General features: G+C 44.4%; 1 protein-coding gene across 1 annotated transcript in view; it reads right to left on the bottom strand.

The window, feature by feature from the left end:
* The window catches only part of POLR1A (RNA polymerase I subunit A), a 190202-nt gene that overhangs the window by 20428 nt on the left and 145528 nt on the right, over window positions 1-24246 (bottom strand). The window contains exons 31-33 of the mRNA XM_068275444.1: window positions 18179-18379; window positions 3529-3646; window positions 2674-2838 (exon numbers count right to left, since the gene is read on the bottom strand). Of these exons, the coding sequence (XP_068131545.1) occupies window positions 2674-2838; window positions 3529-3646; window positions 18179-18379 (484 nt within the window). The remainder of the gene's footprint in view (window positions 1-2673; window positions 2839-3528; window positions 3647-18178; window positions 18380-24246) is intronic.

The raw sequence follows: 24246 nt of genomic DNA, 5'->3' as shown, positions 1-24246 counted from the left end.
GACCTGATAGACAGTGTGAATAAAGTACACATGTCACTACTGTACACATGTCACTACTGTAGCACAGAAATTACCAGGGTATACTTTACCACTTACTACAGTTGTTTGATCTTATATCAATATCCAGAGTCACTGCCTAGAAGCGTCATCTGTCAATCCTCATTTCTGTAGACGCTGCCCCTGATGTTTGCTCCGTGGCCGTCATGGCTCCCAGAGGCCAACTGGCTGACAAGACACTCCTCAGAGCTACAACAGACAACAGAATTTCCCTGACCACAAACTGTGCTGACTTTAACTGTATCACTACCTAGAACTTCTCTCAAGCTGCTCCCCTTTTACATTCCATCAGGAATTTCTCAGGCTTTCTAGTCTTTAAAGCCGACCAGAACTCTTGCACAGCACACAATGCAAAGTCTTTATTCCACATATAGTTGCTGAAGAATTGCACTGCCCTGTGTCCCTGTGCTTGTTTAGCCAGCTCTGCCAAGGCAGCTCTCCCCATACAGTAAACACTGAGGCTTGTGGACCTGACCTCTTGCACATGACAGAAGGAAAACTGAGAGACATGCACCCTGTAAGTATTTCGAGAGTTTAGCCATGGCAGACAGCTCATTTGTAAACACAGGATGTTAACCCTATGTCTGTTTCCATGAAAGCAGGAAGTAGACACACTGCAGATTTATTGCAGGATTTGTATCAGCTGTAAGAAAAAATGTTTGTTCTTTAAAGGTTATTATGCTGTTGCTTATCTTTTAGAGCAGAGATTACGTTTTTAGAGCAGAGAATAAGTTCTGTGCTCAGGTCCCCTTTAACCCTTCCCCATAAAGGTCACCATGATGCGGTTGATTTTTTACAACCGTGTGGAAATTCTGAGTTTAGATCCACTTTAGACATTGTGGGCCACATGCAATTAACTTTTCCTCCTGATTTTCCCCCCGGTGATATTTTTAACCTTGTTAATAAAATGCATTTTAACCTCCCTGCCGTTCTGATTCCCGCGGCCCTGGGAAGGTTCTTTTTCACCTACTTTTTGGTATCTTTTCAATCACAGAATGCTGAAAAGTTACTTTAAACAGTAGATGAAAAATGATCTCATAGGAGAATACACAGGAGAAAAGGTTAATTGCATATAGGCTTCAGTTTGAGCCCACGGTCTGTTCCTTCAATCATCACACTTATCTTCTAGAGTAGAGCACTACTACAACTTTGAGCCTATCCCTTTCCCATTAGACTTTAAAGAGAAACCGTGACCAGTAATTGAACCTCATCCCAATCAGTAGCTGATGCCCCCTTTCCCATGAGAAATCTTTTTCTTTTCACAAACGGATCATCAGGGGGCTCTGTATGGCTAATATAGTGGTTAAAGTGACACTGAAGCGAAAAAAAATATATGATATGGTGAATTGGTTGTGTACTATGAATAATTACTAGAAGATTAGCAACAAAGAAAATATTCTCATATTTTTATTTTCAGGTATATAGTGTTTTTTCTAACATTGCATCATTCTCTAATATGTGCAGATTACACAACACTCACAATTCAAAATGATTCTTTCAGAGCAGTCTGTGAACTAATGACCTCTCCTCTGGCAGAGAAAAAGTAAATAGTTCAGGAACAGTTGAGATAATAAAAGTCAGAAAACAGCCCTCTCCACGACTCTGAAAGTCGTAGAGCTCAATGGCTTTTTTGCAGAGATAACAACTGGAGTTTCTTACTTCTTCCTGTACTGGAAACAATTAGACTGATGTATCTGATCTTAATGTTTTATTTCTTAGTTGTACTACACATACAAATCATAATAACATATTTTTTTTTTCGCTTCAGTTTCTCTTTAAACCCCTCCCACAGGAAACTGAGGACCATGGTCCTGGCAGTTTCCTGTCTGTGAACCTCGTTGCATTGTGGGAAATAGCGGTTTGCACCTGTTTCCAACTGCCAAAAAGCAAGCAGTATCTCCTTCCACTGACGTCACTTGCCAGCAGTAAAAATGTCACCATGTGATAAATGTCAGAATGTAAATCAGGGAGAGGAAAGATTTTTACAATGGGCAAACACTGACTAAATCATTTATATATAATTATTGTAACAATATCACTGGAGTTCCTCTTTCAAGCAGCTCTGAACAGCATTCCTATCCCATTTTATGCATCTGTATAAAAGGTGGCCACACACGATACAATAAAATGATCCGATTTTACGGCAATTCGATAAATATGATTGGATCTCCTGAAAAAATCTAAAGCTTTTTTTTCATTCGACTGAAAAATACGATCAGATTTCTCTCTCTCTTTTTTTTTTTTTTTTTTTATTCTTATCGATCCAGAATGCTGGACATTTTTCTTCAATTTTTCTAAAGATTGTATGGTGTGTGTTTTAGATTGTCAATTTATTAATATACACACCCTAGCAATTTTCTCAGAGTTTTCAATCTTTAATTTAAAAGTCTTCAATTTTTATCATAATTGGGAGGAAAATGAACATATATGTGTGGTACATTGGTCATATTTTTGAAATGTTACAATTAGTCAGAAAAATTGATTGCAATTCTTAAATTGAACAGATATTTAAAAAATTGTATGGTGTGTAGCCACTTTTAGATATCATTTTATATCCATTCAGACATATACTTCAGTTTATACAGCACTGCAGATCCTGGTGTTCTGTGCAGTTACCTGTCATGGTGGCGTCCTTCAGGAACTTGTATCCAGTCTCAAATGTCATCTGCTGGAAAGGGGAGGAGCATGACTGCATGCCATAGCGATTGAGGGGACGATACACACCTTCAAAACACATGTAATCAGCTACCAGGGAGAGGTGACGGGGGTCCACCACAATACCTGTGCAGAACAACACGGACAAGTGAAAACTAAGAATAATAATGCTTTATAAGCAAAGATTGCTGCACGCTACAACATTATAACAATCAGAATACAATAGTTATAGTATATATTTATCTCTGTGTCAGGTTGATTGTCTTATCTTTATGTAATATGTGAGGGAAAAACAACCAAAAAATAAGGTTACATCCGCCCATACAGCACCAGATCAACCATGAGACAGATCCCTCTCTGTTCAGAGAAGGATCTGCTGGCTGTCCATACACCGCAGGCCAATTCCCGATCCATGTTAGCATGAAATCTATCCGGAATCTGCCTGGTGACACTGCATCCACAATCAAGTGTAACCCCCCCCCCCCCTTTTATCAATACCGGTTGACTGGTATCTATTTGCCTGCAGTAGTGTCTGAATCACACCAGAAACAAGCATGCCGCTAATCTTGTCAGATCTGACAATAATGTCAAATACACCTGATCTGCTGCATGCTTGTCCAGGGTCTATGCCTGAATGTATTAGAGGCAGAGGATCAGCAGGGCAGCCAGGCAACTGGTATTGCTTAAAAGGAAATAAATATGGCAGCCTCCATATACCTTTTACTACAGTTGTCCTTTAACAGGTTGTTGCTGGTGACATGTATACATATAATTCTCCCCAAGTCATTCAGGGAAGGAAAGGCCAAGATGACTTACCATAAACAGCAAACACATCTTTAATTTCCTTTTCAACCACTCTCAGTGCAGCTTCTATGCCGTATGTATTGGCCATTGCATGAATGTCATTTGAATACAGCCGCTTCAGGTCAAGTATCTGTCAAGAAACACACAAGCGTTGAGAATTCACTCCAAAAATATAGTGTAACTGATGACAAACAGACACAATAAGAATAGGTCATTAAAAAAGTGCTGGGTAAACTAATCACCAAATGAAACCGTATAAGTCACAGTGGAACATTATAACACTTTTATTGGTGATTCAGATACATTCGTAAAACCACTAATATTCAATCTTAATTGAGATTATAATGTAAGTTACGTACCTGATGTTGGCAGTATCAACAGAAACTAAACTGCGGGATAGTAAAGCAACCAGAAGATGTCACTGTAAAATGTGCTGCAATGATCTCTATGGTATTGTGATTGCCTGTATTCACTCTGTGCTCCTCTCTGTTCTATGTAAGCTGCATTTCCTGATGGTGATGTATGATATATCTCTGCATGTTTTTCTTCAGTATAGAGTTCTAACTTGTTATACTTGGTGCCCATCTGCATGTACAGAACACTCCGCTCCATCACCTGAGGCCCCTTTTACACTAGCAGGGTAAACCTGCATTACGCTACCCTATTTTACCACAAGGGGCCGCAAAAGCAATGAAAGTGTACACTTATCGTGGTCCCTTGCGGTGCCGCTTTAAAGAGGAACTTAAGCCTAAACTAACATAATGTCATTAAGTTATATTAGTTATGTTAATTAAAATAGATAGGTAATATAATCTCTTACCCACCCTGTTTTAAAAGAACAGGCAAATGTTTGTGATTTCATGAGGGCAGCCATCTTTTTGGTTAAAAGGAGGTGACAGGGAGCATGAGACACAGTTCCAACCGTCCTGTGTGCTGTTCACCCCTCCCAGCTGCGCACGCTAGGCAACGAGAACAACATCATCAGAAATCCCATCATGCTTTGTGCAGCATCCGGGGAAAAATGCCCCCCCAAAAATTAGGCTTGGGTAAAGGTGGCCACTAACGGTCCAATTTCTAGCGAAAAATCGTTAGAGTGATTAGATTGGAATTTCGTCGAACCAAAATTTGGATTTTCTTGTTGGTTGTGACAGATAGAAAGCAAACATTGGTTCGTTGATGGTGTAGTGAACGATTTCACTTCCGATCAGAATTTCTGATCGCTCAAACGATTTTTCACTAGAAATTGGACCGTTACGGGCCACCTTAAGAAAAACAAAGTTCTGATGCTGTGAAACTGTTAAAGATCACTCCATAAGATTAGCACCATCTAAAAAGTTCCTTTATTATAGCTCAATTAAAACATAAACATTAAAATCCATATGTGGGTCTGTGCAATATGATCATATCAATGGATTTTAACGTTTGTTATGTTTTAATTGAGCTATAATAAAGGAACTTTTTAGATGGTGCGAATCTTTGGAGTGATCTACAGTATACTTGTGACTCCAGAGGTGGGTCCTGCACATCTCATCTACCATTGGTGCAGTGGCTATTACGTTTATATGTGAAAATGTTAAAGAAGTACCAAGCCTTTTCAGTGCTGCTAGGTAGATTTTTAGTCTGGAGGTTCACTTTAAGTGTCCAAGCCAGCGCAAGGGCATTACCACAATCAACTGGCTTAATGCACAGTGCTTTGGGTTATGGAGAGTATGGGCGACACATGTAGTGAAAACGACAGATCGCAGTGTGTCGTGAGCGGACCAACAGGAATCCCAGTGACCCACTTCCTGCCCAGCATACGTCACTGGGGGGGGGGGGGGGGGGGGCGGCGCTATGCATATGACCCTGTCAGCGCTATCTATTGCAAGGTCATGTCTTTAACATTTGCATGATCCTGCTGCATCCCACCGCATCGCAAAAAATGACAATCATATGACCCTGCAACAGAGTGTGCTGACAGGATCATATGCATAGCGCCGACCCCCCACCCAGTGACGTACTCCCTGCTGGGAAAGGAAGTGGGTCACTGGGATTCCTGTCGGTCCGTCCCACACCGTACTCCGTTGACTATCATTATCCCAAGGGACCACAATAAGTGTGAAAGTCTCCATAGACTTTCATTGCTTTTGTGGCCCCTCAATGCAAAATAGGGTAACGTAACATAAGTTTAGCCTACTAGTGTCAAATAGGCCTTTAACTTAACAGGACATCACATGACCGGAAGCCATAGAAGAAGCCTGGGGTGAGGCGTGTAGCACTCTCGTCTTGCGCTGGGATACCGGATTCAAATTGGCAAGGAGTGTGTATAGTCTCCCTATTTGTGTGGATTTCCTCTGGGTACTCTTGTTCCCTCCAGAACCCCAATACATTCAGAGAAGTTAATTTAAGTAAGTTAATTGTTTCCAGCCAAAATTGTCTTAAGTGTATGGTAAAGAGCTTCTCTTGAGGGCCAGTCAGTGACGTGGCTATGCATGGGACCAGAAAAGGATTACGGTAACTCCTTGCCGACCGCCTCACGCCAATTGGCGTGAACGTGGCGGCAGCCCCTGGACTACCTAACGGCAATTGGCGTATAGTCCTGGGGGCGTGGTTTGCTGCGTGAGCATCCTCGCTTGAATGACGGTGCTCCGCCATCAGTCTCCCAGCGGTGATCACCGCTAGGAGACTGTTAGTTGGCGAAACCACCGTCTATTTGCACTGTACAGCGCTATGATCTACTGCAGCTCTGAACTGGGGACAGTCATGTCACTCGGCTGTCCTCTGGGGAGGCACAAGAGCGATCGGGCTGTCATAGGCTGGCAGGGGGAGGTGGTGAAAAAAATAAAATAAATAATAGGTAACTTTATTTAAAAAAAAAATAAAACGAACATATATAAAAAAAAATAAACAAACAAACAACTCAGAAGCAATCAGAGCCCACTAACAGGAAGCTCTGTTGGTGGGCAGAAAAAAAAGGGGGGGGGGGGGGGGTAATTCATATGCTATAACCTGGCCACTAGGTGAGTGTAAACCTGTGGTCCTGAAGTGGTTAAGATGAAATGGGGCCCTAGGCGAGATAGCACTTTTTGCCCAACGCTGATGGTCACCTGGCCTTTTTAGTTAGAGGTGGTAGAGGGCTAGCATCCACCAGGCCCCTAGAATCTCTCCAGGCCCTAGGCAGATGCCTAGAATTGCCTTGTGGATCATCCGGCTCTGTATAGGATGGGGACAGGAAGCCCATCACTCCCCCCCCTCCCCCTTTATGCAGTGTGCACATACTTATCATTTGTTGTATTTATAAAACGCCAACCTATTACGCAGTGCTGGACAATAAATACAGTGATACAAGGATGACAGACGTAACAAGGTTATACAACACAGGACAAAGTTATACAAGGCAAACAGGGTACAAGATACATGATCACAGGGGCGTAGGAATAGACCCTGCAGCCCCTGCAGTTGCAGGGGGGCCCCTAGCAAGTCAGGGGCCCGGAGGAGGAAAGGCTGTCACCACCGGCGTACCTACCGGGGATGCGACTCTCTCAGCCGCAGGGGGGCCCGGCCGCCCGGGGCTGCTCTGGGGCCCGCTCACTGTCCGTGGGGGGAGCGCTGCTCTGGACCCCCCAGCAAGGTGCTCAACTGGCCGCAGCGTCTAATAGACGCTGCGCCAGTTCATTCCCCGCAGCCCCGCTTCAGCAGCCTGCATAGTCTCCGGCAGGCAGAGCAGGGCTACGGCAAGATGGCCGCCGAAGAAGCCCTGCACTGGAGACTATTTGTGTCTCTAGTACAGGGCTTCGGCAGCCATCTTGCCATAGCCCTGCACTCTGCCTGTCAGCGCGGGAGATGTGCTGCAGGAGGACTCGGGGAGCTGCGAGCCAGATGCCGGGAGAGGAGAAGACTTCTGTCAGGTAAGTGAATTGTTTTTTTTTCACAGGTGCATTTTTTTTTTCTAGTGTCTGCTGCCTACATTGTGATTTTCTGGTCACTGCTGCCCACATTGTGATTTTCAGGTGTCTGCTGCTGCCCACATTACGATTTTCAGGTGTCTGCTGCCCTCATTACGATTTTCAGGTGTCTGCTGCCCACATTACGATTTTCAGGTGTCTGCTGCCCACATTACGATTTTCTGGTGTCTGCTGCCCACATTAGGATTTTCTGGTGTATGCTGCCCACATTAGGATTTTCTGGTGACTGCTGCCCACATTGCGATTTTCTGGTGACTGCTGCCCACATTGCGATTTTCTGGTGACTGCTGCCCACATTGCGATTTTCTGGTGACTGCTGCCCACATTAGGATTTTCTGGTGTCTGCTGCCCACATTACGACTTTCTGGTGTCTGCTGCCCACATTACGACATTCTGGTGACTGACTGCTGCCCACATTAGGATTTTCTGGTGACTGCTGCCCACATTAGGATTTTCTGGTGACTGCTGCCCACATTACGATATTCTGGTGACTGCTGCCCACATTAGGATTTTCTGGTGACTGATGCCCACATTGCAATTTTCTGGTGACTGCTGCCCACATGGCGATTTTCTGGTGACTGCTGCCCACATTGCGATTTTCTGGCCCACATTACGATTTTCTGGTGAACACTGCCCACGTTACGATTGTCTGGTGAATGCTGTCCACGTTACGATTTTCTGGTGAACGCTGCCCACATTACGATTTTCTGGCCCACATTACGATTTTCTGGTGAACACTGCCCAAGTTACGATTGTCTGGTGAATGCTGTCCATGTTACAATTTTCTGGTGAACTCTGCCCACATTACGATTTTCTGTCCCACATTACGATATTCTGGTGAACGCTGCCCACATTACGATTGTCTGGTGAATGCTGCCCACGTTACAATTTTCTGGTGACTGCTGCTCACGTTACTATTTTCTGGTGACTGGTGCCCACATTACGATTTTCTGGTGAACTCTGCCCACATTACGATTTTCTGGCCCACATTACGATTGTCTGGTAAAATGCTGCCCACTTTACAATTAATTTACAGTGAAACGCTGCCCCATTACGATTATTTGGCACCTATGGGGGGGCCCCATCCAAATATTCGCAGGGGGGCCCAGTGATTTCTAGTTACGCCCCTGCATGATCATGTGATTATGGGCTGGGTAGGTAGGAATACAAAGTACAGGCTGTCATAGGAAAGGAACAATTATCTTCGGCAGCTCTGCTCCCTCCTCTTCACTAAGCAGCAGGAACTGCCATTCCTCTGTAAGGCCTCGATGCAGGTCATGTGACATCAGGGCCTTACCTGAAGTGAGAGAGCTATGGATAACTATTTATTTCCTTTTAAACAATGCCAGTTGCCTGGCTGTCTTACTAATCATTTGCCTCTAATACTTTTACCCATAGCCCCTGGATAAGCATGCAGATCAGATGTTCTGAGGTCTGACTGGATTAGCCGCATGCTGGCTGCCAGGCAACTAGTATTGTTTAACTACTTATATTGCATAGCTCCCAACTGTCCCTCTTTTGGACCTCTTTTTAGATTGACTCTAAACTTTATTCCCATCCTTTAAATCGATATATTACTAATTTTAAAATGTTAATGTGAAGGAAAATGAACCAGGATAGAAAGGACCAGTGTGGTCTGAATTATAAATCAACATATTTTTCTTATGAAAATGTTATGGTATGCATGACTAGGGGTGTGTCGAGAGCGTGATCAGGGGTGTGGCAGGGGCATGGCTTAAGTGTCCCTCTTTCTCATCTCAAAAAGTTGGGATGTATGTTTAAAGGGAACCTAATCTGAGAAGGATATGGATTTTTCCTTTTAAAATAATACCAGTTGCCCGACTCTCCTGCTGATCCTGTGTCTCTAATACTTTTAGCCACAGCCCCTCAACAAGCATGCAGATCAGCTGCTCTGACTAAAGTCAGACTGGATTAGCTGCATGCTTGTTCCAGGTGTGTGATTCAGCGACCACTGCAGCCAAAGAGATCAGCAGGAGAGTCAGGCAACTGGTATAGTTTAAAAGGAAACCTCCATATCACTTTCAGTTTAGGTTCCCTTTAAAGGAATACTTAAGTGTCCTAAAAAAAATGACTTGTACTCACCCGGGGCTCCCCTCAGCCCCCTGCAGCTGAACGGTGCCCTCGCCGTGTCTCTCCGATGCAGCTGGACTCCCCGGTGGCCACTTCCGGTTTCGCCGTCACCGGCCGGACGGCGGAACCGGAAGTGGCCACCGGGGAGTCCAGCTGCATCGGAGAGACACGGCGAGGGCACCGTTCAGCTGCAGGGGGCTGGGGGGAGCCCCGGGTGAGTACAAGTAATTTTTTTAGGACACTTAAGTATTCCTTTAAGGAACAAGATAGTTGAAATCTACGCCCTGTTTTGATGGCTATCTGGCTGCCAGGGCGTAGTTTAAAAGTTAAAAGGAAATAAATATGGCAGCCTCCATATACCTCTCGCTTTAGTTGTCCTTTAGAGGGAGTCTGAAGCCTAAATTAAAAAAAAAAAAAAAATATATATAAGAAAAAAAACATACTCACCTAGGGAGGGGGAAGGTTCTGCGCCCTGCGGGTGGGCTTCAAAAGTCTTTGGGAGCACTCTGGCTCCCAAAGATAGCCTGCTCTGTACTGCGCCAGCGCGCCGTCTCGCACACTCCGCACGGAGCCGCCTGTCTTGGGGAATCCATCTTTAGTTGCACAATGTAGATGACATAACCCCTTTTTCAATGCTATCCACCCTAAACATAATCTAGTTATGAAAATCATCTTTGCCCTTGGTTTACCCTGTTATCTGTTTTGTTTGAGGAAATGAAGTCATATTACCAGCAGCCAAGTCAGGCGCTATTAAGTAACGCACAGCATGGAGGTAAATAAATATACAAACACGCATAGCAGAAACAAGTCATGCCATACGATGATGCAATGCTTGTCTTCACTCATCAGTACTTTTCCAAATGCTAAACTGTCAAAACAGAAAAAGGTTACAGACCGCCGCTTATCTACACTTGTGTACAGATATGAGCCGTGCTTTGCCTGCCTAGATTTCTCAAAGTTACTGAAAGTGAATAGGGGACAATGCAACCACTCGAGCAATTTTCATATGTGGTGCAGCTGCTCCTGTGAAATTCCTCTTGGAAAAGTCAGTCACATGACCCAGAGCTCTGTGCACAAAGTACAAAGCTGCCAGCAGAGTGGGAGTTTCTCTCTGCCATCACATGACCACACCCACCTCCTCTCTCTGCTCCCTCCTGTACAACAGAGTGGGGAGATGTCCACAGACTTAAAGAGGAACTTAAACCCAGGATTGATCTTTACCTCAATCAGTAGCGGATACCCCCTTTCCCATTATAAATCTTCACCTTTTCTCAAAGCGATAATTGGGGGGGGGGGATCTGCGTGGCTGATATTGTGGTGAAACCCCTACCACAGTGTGATGTCATGACAATGTTTCTGACAGTCTGTCTGTGAACCTCGTTGCATTGTGAGAAATACCGGCTTTTTCCAACTGCCAAGAAAGCAGCATCTCCCTCTTTGCATAGAACTCTCAGTAATGAACATTCCGTACAGATCACCTGGCAGGACTAAAGATTTCACCTCCAGTGATACATTTCAGAATGTAAATCAGAGAGAGGAAAGATTTTACAATGGACAAACACTGACTAAATCTATAAATTAATAGTCAAAAATCTGCGATTTTATTCATGATGTTATTTTCACTATGTGCACACCTGCAATTGTTGCCCACATGAATCAGGACTTGATCCCTCAAGTGACACTTCAGGGCTCGATGCTGTACAGACTCGTCACTAGCCTCCAGAATATCAAGGTGTCCTGTTGCCATGAAAGGGGCGGAGAGAAAATTCACAGCACAGAACGATAGGGGTAAGGAGAGAGAACAATAAAGTCAGCCAGGGACATCCAGTCCAGATCTCTTGCTGATGCATCAAAGGGGATCAAGGATGTTTGGTGCCCCCTTCTAGCTCCTCCCAGTCTACCCATACCTCCCAACATTTTGAGATGAGAAAGAGGGACACTTAAGCCACACCCCTAATCACGCCCGGCCACACCCCCTAGTCATGCATACCATAAAGATATCTTTAGAAAATTATGTTGTTTTATAATGAAAACTACACTGGCCCTTTCTATCCTGGTTCATTTTCCTTCATATTAACATTTTAAAATTGTCATATATCAATTTATATCATGTGAATAAAGTTTAGAGTCAATCAAACACATTTTTTAGTAGAGAAATGTATATATTTACATAGAAAGAGGGACAAAGTCCAAATGAGGAGGAAAGAGGTAGCAAAGTTATTTTATTATATATATATATATATATATATATATATATATATATATATATATATATATATATATATATATATGCAAAAATGGTGTATGTGTAAAGCAAACTATGATATAGTCCACAAAATCTGCATTGGAAGAGAAGCACTAGATAGACACCAGAGAAGCCTTATGGGGAGGGAGGGGAGAAGCACTAGACACCAGGGAAGCTATATGGGGTAGGCGGGGGGGGGGGGGGGGGAGCACAAGACAAAAGGGATGTTTTATTGGGGAAGGTATCATTGGACCACCAAGGGAGCCAAATGAAGGAAGGAGGCCACTAGATACCAGGGAACTGTATAGGGGAGGAAAGGGGGCCACTAGGCACCCGGGAACTGTATAGGGGAGGAAAGGGGGCAACTAGGGACCCGGGAACTGTATAGGGGAGGAAAGGGGGCCACTAGGCACCCGGGAACTGTATAGGGGAGGAAAGGGGGCCATTAGACACAAGGGAACTATATAGGGGAGGAAGGTGGGCCACTAGACACCAGGGAACTGTATAGGGGAGGGAGTCACCTCCATGGACTTCCACATAGAACAAATACACTGCTCAGCTGGATGCCAAACAGCATACCATTCCTTTAGATTGTAAGCTCGCAAGGGCAGGGCTCTTTGTTACACATTTATCCATATTAATTTTGTCACTGTAATGACCAATTCTGTATTTTTATCATTTCTGTATTTTGTACCAACTGTCTATATTTTGCCTATTGGTGGACACCATTGTCTGTATTATTTTGTACCCCATGTTTGTTTCTTACTTAGTACAGCGTCACAGAATATGTTGCTTAATAATAATAATAATAATAATAATAATACGAATAAAGTATGTACATTGTTGCAGCGTTATAGAAAAGTATGAAATACATGTAAAACCAAAGATATAGGGTAGTGTTTCATCTGCAGTGTCCCCACATGCCGACCTGCCGAAAAAATTGCTTCCCGGGGAAGCAGCTCACCCATCTCATCTGACTTGTTTTTCCAGCTACTAATCACCTTTAATGAGGCTCCACCCAGAAACTAGACAGTCTACTTCCAACAAGAGCAAAGAGTGACTGTGCGAAAATGAAAGATGCTCCTTCCCGCCTATCAGAACACGTTCCAGGCCATTAGTGTCAAGGGCAGCATGGCAGGTGTGACAGGTCTGTAAAGAACGCCACAGACCTCTTACCAGAGTTCTAGTTTCACCTCACTGTAGGAAGGAAGGGTTTATAGAACACAGTTCAGTCTAGACTAAGCAAGTCCCTTTATTATACGGCCATGATTATTATAAAGTGATGTGAAACTCAGCATCTCTTCTTTACTGAAAAAGATCATTTACAGCATAAAATCTACTACCCGAAATAAAATAGATTGCAGAACAGCTTTTAAACTGTTAAATACAGCACTTTCTTCTTCAGTAGGAAGCTTAGAGTGTAACTGTCGGGCATAAAATCAAAAATCTATTCTTTATTTTTATCTGGTAAACAAGTAATAGGGATGCTAACCAGGCAATCCAAAAGTTAAAATCACTACTACTTTTCTTGTTAATAAATGATCATTCACCAGTTTACCTGATTTGGTTCACACAAAATTTGGTACACAGAAAGGAAGTTGCAGTGAATGCTGGGTTGTCCTTTTTTGCTTCTCTACTTTCTCCTCAGACTTAACTAATGCAGGCTGATTGGCTGAAGCCTCTTTCCCTCCTGTTTTCCCCTCCCACACCTCTGTTCCTCTCTGATTGCCCAATATTTCTAATGCTGAGACAATGCACTTTCTATAGTGGAGGGTGGGCAATGCATACACAACCAGGCAGAGGAGAGTAAGGGAGGAAATGACATCAGGATTGGCTTCAAAATAGCTACACTTAAAATGGGAAATGCTAAGAAGGATTCTCTTTTTTCACTGTAGAAAAATCTGTAAAATCAAAGTGTGGGCAATGCAATACATATGTTATGTAAGTAGAGCAAGTATTTATCTATTTATATATGTTTTTTTTCTGAGATGGTATGACTGATAGCTCCTCTTTAAAGCGGGATTGTCACCATAAAAAAACAAATTTCAACAGCACCTGGTCTGAGTGTATTAAGTAATAAAGATGCTAATCCCGCATTCAAAGCTTTCAAAACTTTTTCTGCTGTTGTGGTTTGGAGTTTTCATATACCTTAGTAGCACTGGCCCTTTAATAGTCCTTGCCATTCAGCTGCATGCTGGGAGTTCTTTTTATCTATAATATATTCCTCCTCTTCCCTTTATTTCCCTGCCTAGCTGAAACCTGATCCTCTGCTCACTTGTGTATACAAGAAAGGCTGAGGTGACTCAGTGGTTGGAGGAGAAAAGAAAAAAAATGTTAAGGGAAGAAATTACATCAGTATTTAGCCTCAAACTGTGGGTAAAAGACATGGTTCCCACCAGGAACAGAATTCTCTTCGTTTACTATATAAAACTCACTGAAATCAAAACTAGGACAGTACAATACATGTGTTATGTAAGCAGATCAAGTATTTATCTACTATGTTTCTTTTCCCTGGCATAGTATGGCTAATCCTCCTGCTTTAAAGGACAACTGAAGAGAGAGGCAGGGCTGTGGAGTCGGTACAAACATCATACGACTCCTCAGTTTATGAGTCCTCCGACTCCAGGTACCCAAAATTGCTCCCAGCCAGTGGCCCGGGGTCCCTCCGCTGCAGATGCCGACTGCATCGTCTGCGCCTGCATGAGTGCGCGGCCACGCTGCTCGAGACTGCGCTCACGCAACCTGGTGAGGTCTGCGCAGGTCAGAAGAAGTGTGCCTGCAATGAACGCTCCCAGCTGTGGCTGTTACTGAGGGGACCTCCGGTACACCGACTGGGACCGGACTGCGGTGAGGACAGATCGGCTACCAGGGGCTGGAGGAAGCCCCAGGTAAGTAGAAATTTGTTTGTTTGGTTTTTTGTTTTTGTTTTTTAAGCTCGCACCTTCCTTTAAGAAATACCAGTTGTCTGGCAGTCCTGCCAGTCCTACTTGGTGGCAGTAGTGTCTGAATCACACTAGAAAAAAAATCCAGAAAAAAACCCTCCACATTTATCGCATGCTTGTTCAAGATCTATGGCTAAACGTATTAGAGGCAGAAGATCAGCAGGGCTGCCAGCAACTGGTATTGTTTAAAAGGAAATAAATATGGCAGCCCCCCCCCCCCCCAAAAAAAAAAAAAAATCAGTTTGATACCTAAGGAGAGGAAGGCTCTGGGTCCTACCTAGTATAGAACATTCCCGCTCCTCTTGCATTCTCTCGTTAAGCGGTGGCTGCACCGTTTGAATCCCCACGCAGGACTTCGGAGCCTTTGGGACAAGAATGCTCCTGAAGACAAACAGCTCTGTACTGCGCCTGGGTGGGCGCAAGAGAGTGTGCTCACGCAGTAAGGAGCTGTTCAGCTCCGAAAGCACTTAGGCTCTCGAAAACCTTTCGAAGCCTCCTTCGGCGGCAGATAGAGCAGTATTTGATCAGAATGGTTGAATACTGCTACCGGGAGCCAGCGCTGGAACGGGGACCGGGAAGGCTCTATTGGACCCAGAGCCTTCCCTCTCAAAGAGAAACTCCGACCAAGAATTGAACTTTATTCCAATCCGTAGCGGATACCCTCTTTTACATGAGAAATCTATTCCTTTCACAAACAGACCATCAGGGAGCTCTGATGACTGATATTGTGGTGAAACCCCTCCCACAAGAAACGGAGGACCGCGGTACTCCTGGCAATTTCCTGCCTGTGAACCTTGTTGCATTGTGGGAAATAGCTGTTTACAGCGGTTTCCAACTGCCATAAAAAGCATGCAGCAGCTACATCACCTGCAACAGCAAAAATGTCACCATGTAATAAATGTCAGAATGTAAATCAGGGAGAGGAAAGATTTTACAATGGGCAAACACTGACTAAATCATTATACATAATTATTGTAAAAATGAAGCACTTTTTTATGACATTATTTTCACTGGAGTTCCTCTTTAAGCAGGTATCTGGATGTTTTTTTGTTTTTTTCTTAGTTCTCATTGACTTAAATCCTAAGTGGAAGCTTACATCGGAACTCAGTGTATGTTTCCTTATCAGCCACAATTAATAAACATAGTTTTTAAACACCAACAGCCAGCTGACCTCAGGTAAAAGGTCATGCTAAGCAATATGGGTTGGAAGGTCTTCAAATCCAACCCCTAAGGCGCCGTTCACATCACAAACGTGGACGGCCACGCATGCGGAACGCAACCGCATGCAAACGCACGCCACCTGCCTTTGTGTGCGTTGCGTGGCTGATCCATCACTGAAAAGTGAATGGGACAGCCACACGTTTTAGCAAAATCTGCGTGCAGGCATGCGTTCCCGGACCGCACAGGTCCGGAACGCATGCAGCGTGAACATCAGGACAGTGCACTCTATGCAATGTCTGATGTCGTGCGTGTCGGCACCTGCACACGTTTCCAAAACGCGGCTGGAAACGCGTGCAGTCTGAACGGGCTCTTATTCTCAGTTTCTAAATCCCACCCCAAATGCTAGTTTCTCAGGGGAGCTAAGCGCAATACTAACACTTGGCTTCTAGGAATGAGCATGGAGTTATCTGCTAGCGTGCTTACCTTGCTGTGTGTGAATGACAGGACCATTGCAGACATATGTTAATGCCATGCAAATACTTGGTAATGGAGTGTGTAACACTCACATGCCTCATCGCCCGACTGGAAGGGCCCTTAGAATGAACTCAAGCCATTATATTAGACCTGCTCATAATATTATCTCTGGTGAGGTGATGGAGGAGGTAGGGTGGGTTATGGGGTTTTCATGTTTTAAAGTGAACCTTAAGGGTAAAAAATAAATTGAGTTTTACTCATCTGGGGCTTACCTCAGCCCCCTGCAGCTGATCGGTGCCCACGACGAGTCGCTCTGATGCTCCGGGTCCCGATGGCGGCCACTTCCGGTTTCGCCGTAAGGACCCGTCAGGCTGGGGAACGTGGCTGATACTATGCGTTCCCAGCTATTTTGGCTGGGAACGCGTAGTATCAGCCGCGTTCCCCAGCCTGACGGGTCCTAACGGCGAAACCGGAAGCGGGACCCGGAGCATCAGAGCGACTCGTCGTGGGCACCGATCAGCTGCAGGGGGCTGAGGTAAGCCCCAGGTGAGTAAACTCAATTTATTTTTTACACTTAAGGTTCACTTTAAAGGACAACTGAAGTGAGAGGTATATGGAGGCTGCCATATTTATTTCCTTTTAAACAATACCAGTTGCCTGGCTATCCTGCTGATCCTCTGCCTCTAATACTTTTAGCCATAGACCCCGAACAAGCCTGCAGATCAGGTGTTTCTGACATTATTGTCAGACCTGAAAAGACTAACTGCATGCTTGTTTCTGGTGCGATTTTAGATACTCCTGCAGCCAGCAGGGCTGCCAGGCAACTGGTATTTTTTAAAAGGAAATAAATATGGCAGCCTCCATATTCTTCTAACTTCAGTTGTGGAGGAACGTCAGCTCTCTCATTGCTCTGCGACACATATGTGCGTCATCTCGCAAGGAACGAGATTTTACGTGCTTTCCCATCACTGCGCACAGGGGACTCCAGCGATCATCCTGCCAGCCAGGGATCAGCTCTGGCAGGCTGTTTTTTTGTAATTTCAATTGAAATGTGTATAGTGCTGACATCTTAGGCAGCGTTGTACAGAGTTTAGTACTGTCACTTAATCAATCCCCCCCCCCCCCCCCCTATAGCAGCAGCATTCAAATACCACCAAAAGAAAGCGGTTTGTGAGAAGAAAAGTAGGTCAAATGCATTTGGGTGCTAAGTTGTATGGCCGAGCAATAAACTGTTGAAGCCATGAAGTGGCGAATTGTCAAAAATGGGCTGGTCTCTAGAGGGGTGTAAACCTCTGGTTCTCAAGAGGTTAAGGCCTGTTCACAGAGTTAAAAAGATGAATGTATATCTACAGTGGAACACTGGTTTGTGATCATAATTTATTCCGGAAACATGGTTGTAATCCAAAGCACTCCTATATCAAATCAAATTCCCCATAAGATTTAATGGAAACTCAGATGATTCTTTCTCCAATCCAAAAACAGTTCTAGAAAAGACGATGACTAGAAGAGCTGAATTCCAATAGGGTGGAGTGGTGAGGGTTTAGCATTGGTACGAGGAGGGCTCTGCGTGAGAATAGGGTTAGACATCTGTATCATTTACCGATCTTTTACTATCAGAACTTGCACTGCAAAATGGTAGAATACAGGTAAATTTATCAGAAAATCTACTAGTGGTTATTTCGGGTCCCCAATTTTCCAGGTGCCCTGTTTGTATGTAGGCATACAATGTATGACCAATTCTGATATAGAAAACTACTTGGCCAGCTCCCTTGAAGTTTACTATAAGGATATAGTACTGTACTTACATCAGAATACTTGAAGAGCTCCTGCAGGTTTATGCCTTCTGTGTTGAGGACCTGCTCTTTTTCTCCATTCTGGTTTGTGTTTTCGTTTAGCAGGCATCGCGTGATCCCCTTTGTCTCGTGGATGATTACATTGTGTCCCAAAGACACCACCAGAGATGAGATGTCAAAATGAACCTTCATTAGAGGTAGCTTCACCGTCACCTGCAAGTACAGCATTGCCTTACTAGGGTGCTCTGGAGAAAGAAATCAGTTTAGCTCTAGGCTGCACAGGACACCTATACCGCTATAAATGTATGAACATGTGATTGGCTGCCAGGATCATGTGCAGAAGTACCTACTGTATATACTCGACTATAAGTCTAGAAATTTAGGTCTGATTCACTAAATAAAAGGATAGGAGTTGACTTATACATGAGTCACGGGCAACACTGATCACACTGAGTAATGTGTGTACTATCTAGTGATATTCCCATTTGCAGCAATGTACCCAGTGGTAATTGACACTTTCTTGATAAAGGAAATACAGGAAAACACAAGCCTGAAAGTCCTGGCCACAATTACCAAGGAAAGGGGCAGGGGGGAAATACTGGGCTGCAGGAAGGGGAGTAAATAATCGCTGCACTTGAGTACATTTTTTCCAGAGTAAAATGAGCCATAAATTACTTTCTTCCTATGTTGCTGTCACTTACCGTAGGTAGTAGAAATCTGACAGAAGTGACAGGTTTTGGACTAGTCCATCTCTTCATAGAGGATTCTCAGCAAGGCTTTTCTTCTTTATAGAGATATTCTCTAAAAAGGATATAAACAAAGATGCTGGCCAGCCTCCCTGCTCACTACACAGTTTTTTGGCAGTTGGACAGAGCAACTGCCATTCACTAAGTGCTTTAGAAAATAAATAAATTCCTAAGAATCCCCCATGAAGAGATGGGCTAGTCCAAAACCTGTCGCTTCAGTCAGATTTCTGCTGTAAGTGACAGGAACATAGGAGTAATGTATGGCTCATTTTACTCTGGAAAAAATGTATTTCTTATTTGTATATGTTTGCACATTTTTTAAAATTTACAATTGTAGGCCGTGGGCCAGAGCGGACTGCGCAGGTGCAGAACTACTGCGCCGTCCGCTCCGGCCCACGTGGCGGTGATTGACAGCGCCGCTCGCGCAGGCACAGTACAGGCTGACCTGGAGGTCGGCTCGACGTCATCGCCGGGGACCAGGAGCAAGCTGCGGCGAACGGCTGAAGGGAGAGCTGCGGCGAGGGACATGCTGGGAGCTTGGGGCTGGAGGAAGCCCCGGGTAAGTAGCACTCATTTTCTTTAGATTGCCTGATAAGTCCTTTAAAGTGGACTTGAACTCAGCGGACCTGAACTCAGAACTCCTCTCTGCTCTTAAAGATACACAACAACATAATACCCTTTAACCAAAATTTTGTTACAGCTGATACAAATTGTAAAAGAAATCTGCACTGTTTCTACTTCATGAAAGCAGAAATGTGGTTTACAGCCTGTGCTTTCAAATGGGCTTATCTGCTTATCTGCCATAGGCAGTCATGTAACACAGGGTAAGGATCAAATTACAACTAGTGATTAGACACAATTGAGGGGGAATTAGACAGGATAAACTCTCTAAATACATACAGGGTGCATTTCTGTTATGTTTTCCTTGTGTCCTGCGCAAGAGTTCAGGTCCACTTTAAGGGACAGGAGGAGTTGATGGCTGCAATACTGTATGCAGTGAAGTCATTAACACCTCCTGCTCCTCAAGTGCAACTGTTAACCTCCTTGGCGGTTTAATTTTTCCGCCAAGGAGGCTGCATTGCACTTTTTTTGAATTTTTTTTGTTTTGTTTCATGTAGCTACCTGAGTGGTAGCTACATAAAACACCACTAGAGGGCGCATGTGTCCCTCTAGTCCAATCGCCGCCGGCAACAAAAGTAAACAGGAGATTGCGTATAGAACGCAATCTCCTGTTTGGCTTCTCCTGTCGCCATGGCTACGATCGGAATGACGTCATGGACATCAGCCGACGTCCTGACGTCAGACCCATCCGATCCAGCCCTTTGCGCTGCCCGGGACTGATTGGTCCGGGCTGCGCAGGGCTCTGGCGGGGGCCCTCTTCCGCCGCTGCGTGCGGACGATCGCCGCAGACCGGCGGCGATCGAGCTGGACGCGCAGCTAGCAAAGTGCTAGCTGCGCGTACAGCACTTTACAGAACAGGAATCGCCCCACCAGGGGCTGAGATATCCTCCGCGGCGGCTTACCCCGAGCTCAGCTCGGGGGTACCGCTAAGGAAGTTAATTCCTCCTGGTCCCCAAGTGCAGCCATTAACTTTGCTGGGTAGACTTATACTTGAGTCAGAACAAAATTCCAGCTTAAAAGTTGCTAAAAGGTTTAAAATTGTTTTGGTTGCGGTGGTGGACCAGCCAACCATAAACAGACAAAAATGCTGTCAATTTTCAAAACATATATACAATTTATTCAATTACTCCCAGTAAAAGTCGCAACGCGTTTCGCAGGCACGGACCCGCTTCTTCAGGCAATAAAGGACAGGAGCAATACACAGCATGTGGTCAAGAAGTTGTTTGGCACCTCTGTGCCTCTCAGAGGTGCCAAACAACTTCTTGACCACATGCTGTGTATTGCTCCTGTCCTTTATTGCCTGAAGAAGCGGGTCCGTGCCTGCGAAACGCTTTGCGACTTTTACTGGGAGTAATTGAATAAATTGTATATATGTTTTGAAAATTGACAGCATTTTTGTCTGTTTATGGTTGGCTGGTCCACCACCGCAACCAAAACAATTTTAAACCTTTTAGCAACTTTTATCCTACCGGCGCCTCTGTACATCTTTGCGCATCCAGAAGTCCACCCTTGGTGGAAGGGTGGTCCACCCTACAGCTTCCTACTATCCACAGAGAGCGACGTCTTAATCCTGAGTGGGGACAGGCTTGTTCTCCCCACCTGTCTGAACAGTGGTTGCTTTGGAGGCAACCCTGGTTTGTGAGTATAATACTTACATTTCATACTACATTCCATTCCCTTTTAATACATACTACACTATATTGGGCTCTCGGTCTTCTACTTTTAAAATTCCAGCTTAAGAGGGTCAAATATTGGGGTCGACTTGTACACAAGGATATACGGTAGCTTCCTTTATAGCCACACAGCAGGGGCAGCCATATTTCAATGGAATACAGGTAGTCCACAACTCACGAATTTCTAATGTACGAACGACCCAGCAATACTAATAATGGTGTCACACAGTCTGGGACTACCTCTCATGTTCTCCACCAGCCCTTTAGCAGTGTATGCGTAGTGGAAGCAGCAGCGTGCACCTCACTTGCACCGTAGGCACCCGCAGCAATCAGCGAAGTCCTCTCTCCCTTCACTGTTCTCCTAACAATCCTGATTGAATCCATGCGGAGACAGAATTCTCCACATGCCTTATACTGTGGTTGGCCTCAATTATCCAAGTGCTATAAATACTACACTATATTGGTCCTCCTGGTGTTTTGTCTTTTCTCCTTTCAGTCCTGGAGTCCATCCTATGAAGTTCCTCCTCCGGTTACACTCATAGGGACATTGAAGGTTGTAAACATTGTCTAACCTCCCTGGAGTAAACCGTTACGTGTGCATCTGAGCTGCATCCCACATTTCTTTAGGGGTCCTCTATGTCCCCTTCTTATTGTGTGTGATGGGCCTGCAGTCTGGGGTAGAAGCAGTGTCAGGTGGGTGGGGCAGTGGGCAGGAAGCACAGTCATGTGTGGTGTGGACCGCTAAAGAACTTAAAGAGGAACTGCAGTGAGAATAACAGAAGGAAACAAAAAGTGCTTTATTTTTACAATAATTATGCATGATTTAGTCAACATTTGCCCATTGTAAACTCTCTCCTCTACCTGATTTACATTCTGAAATGTATCACATGGAGACATATTTACTGCTTGCAGGTGATGTTTGTGGAAGGAGATGTTGCTTTTTTGGCAGTTGTAAACAGCTGTTATTTGCCACAATGCAACAAGGCTCTTACAGTGTGATGTCAGAACCATGGTCCTGACATCACACTGAGGGAGGGGTTTCACCACAATATCAGCCATACAGACTTCTCTGATAGAAACTCAGAAAAAAGGGGGGAAAGACTGCTACACACACGTATATACTTAGCTGGGAGCATGGGAATCAAGGTGCTAGAAGTCCAATTGTTGCAGTAAAGGAATCCCGCTACACCAGAAGTAGGGTGAAAAATTAAAAAACTCTTTATTCTTAATCCAACATCAGTGTAAAAAAGCTCACGCGTATCGGAGCATAGAATGGCTCCTTAATCATAGCTTGCAGAAACATGTGTTACACAGATTAAATAGTGTAAGGCCACTCCCAGGGGGGGTGTGCACATTGGCCTTAAAGTTGTATACATAGTTATAAAAGTGGTATAAACCATTAAACATGTATATAAAATCACTGAATAATCAATTGGTAGAACAATTAAAAACACAGAAACAACATGGCATCAGTTAACAGACTACCTATGTATCATTATGAAGTAGAGAACAAGCAGCATGCATAAGTCTCAGTAAATTCATTGTAATAAGGAAGCTGGTATAAGCCTATGTGTTAGATGTAAGCAAGAAAGGGAGAAAGGAGGGGAAAAAGACACAGCACAAGGGGGAAAAGGAAGAGGAGCCCCGCCAAAGCACAGACTACTTATCATAGAAGGTATTGAGGTCAAGTTTTGAATTGAGCCCCATGGGGACACGGGTCCCCAGTTTCCATATCCAGAAGGCTTCTCGTTTTAATAATCTACCATATAAATCCCCTCCCCTAGGTGAATGTGTCAGCCTTTCTATGCCTTGAAATTCAAATCCGGACATATTACCTGAGTGAGCATAGAAAAAGTGTTTAGAGACACTGGAGGCGTGACTAATGTAAGCAACATTTCTGAGACACCTTCCAGCACCATTATAGTGCTCTGAAATCCTCTGACGGAGGGGACGGGTAGTACATCCCACGTATTGTATCCCACACTCCATGCAAGCGACCAAATAGACAACATTTTGAGTCTGGCAGTTAATATACTGTTTCATGTCATAGTCGCTGTGCCTGGAGAACGAGACAACTTTACGTGTTTGGTTATGCACTCGACAGTAGCGGCAGGTGCTGTATCCGCACCTGTATGACCCTTTGTGTGTTAGCCAAGTTGGTTTAGGCCTATCCTCACTCCGAAACAGGCTGGGGGACAAACTAGTACCCAAGGTGGGGGCCCGGCGTGAAGAAAAGCCGCAGCCCCCATCTAACACCTTATACAGCTTGGGATCGGAGTGAAGAACTGGCAGATACTTTTTAATGATGCTAACTACCTGATTGTACTCAAGGCTGTAGGACGTGACAAAGTTGATGCCTCTGTTGGATTGGTGGTCCCCACTGTTAACCCTTGGGGCAAGTAAAGATGTTCTAGTTCTCTGTGATACTCGATTTTTCGCTTCTGTAATAAGATCCTTCCGATATCCACGACAACGAAGTCTGGATTGTACCAAATTTAGCTCTGTTTGTAACTTGGATGGATCTGAACAGTTCCTGGCCGCTCTGATCATTTCTCCATATGGGATGGACTTCAAAGTGTGTTTGGGATGGCAACTCGTGGCAAGAAGCAACGAGTTGCCTGCACATTCTTTTCTGTATGTTCTAGTCTGTATCCTCCCCGATGCCACATGGCCACATAGAGAAAGATCCAAATAATTGATTTCTGTGGCACTATGTAACATCGTGAAGGACAGATTCAAATTATTTGTATCACAGTACATGAGGAATTTAGGAAGATCTGTCTCCGGGCCCCTCCATACCAGCAGCAGATCATCTATGTACCTGGCATACCAAAACATAGAATTAGAAAAGGGGTTTCGCTCTCCAAAGATGTGGAGCTCCTCCCACCATCCCATGTACAGGTTTGCTAGGGATGGGGAGAACTTAGCTCCCATAGAAGCTCCACATCTCTGGAGATAAAACACTCCATCAAACATAAAATAATTTCGGCTAAGCAGATGATCTACCGCTAGAAGGAGGAAGTCACAGACAGTCGACGAA

This window comes from Hyperolius riggenbachi, chromosome 1, assembly GCF_040937935.1.
Source record: "Hyperolius riggenbachi isolate aHypRig1 chromosome 1, aHypRig1.pri, whole genome shotgun sequence".
In the NCBI taxonomy this organism is placed as follows: domain Eukaryota; kingdom Metazoa; phylum Chordata; class Amphibia; order Anura; family Hyperoliidae; genus Hyperolius; species Hyperolius riggenbachi.
This window is presented reverse-complemented; position numbering and strand designations above follow the sequence as displayed.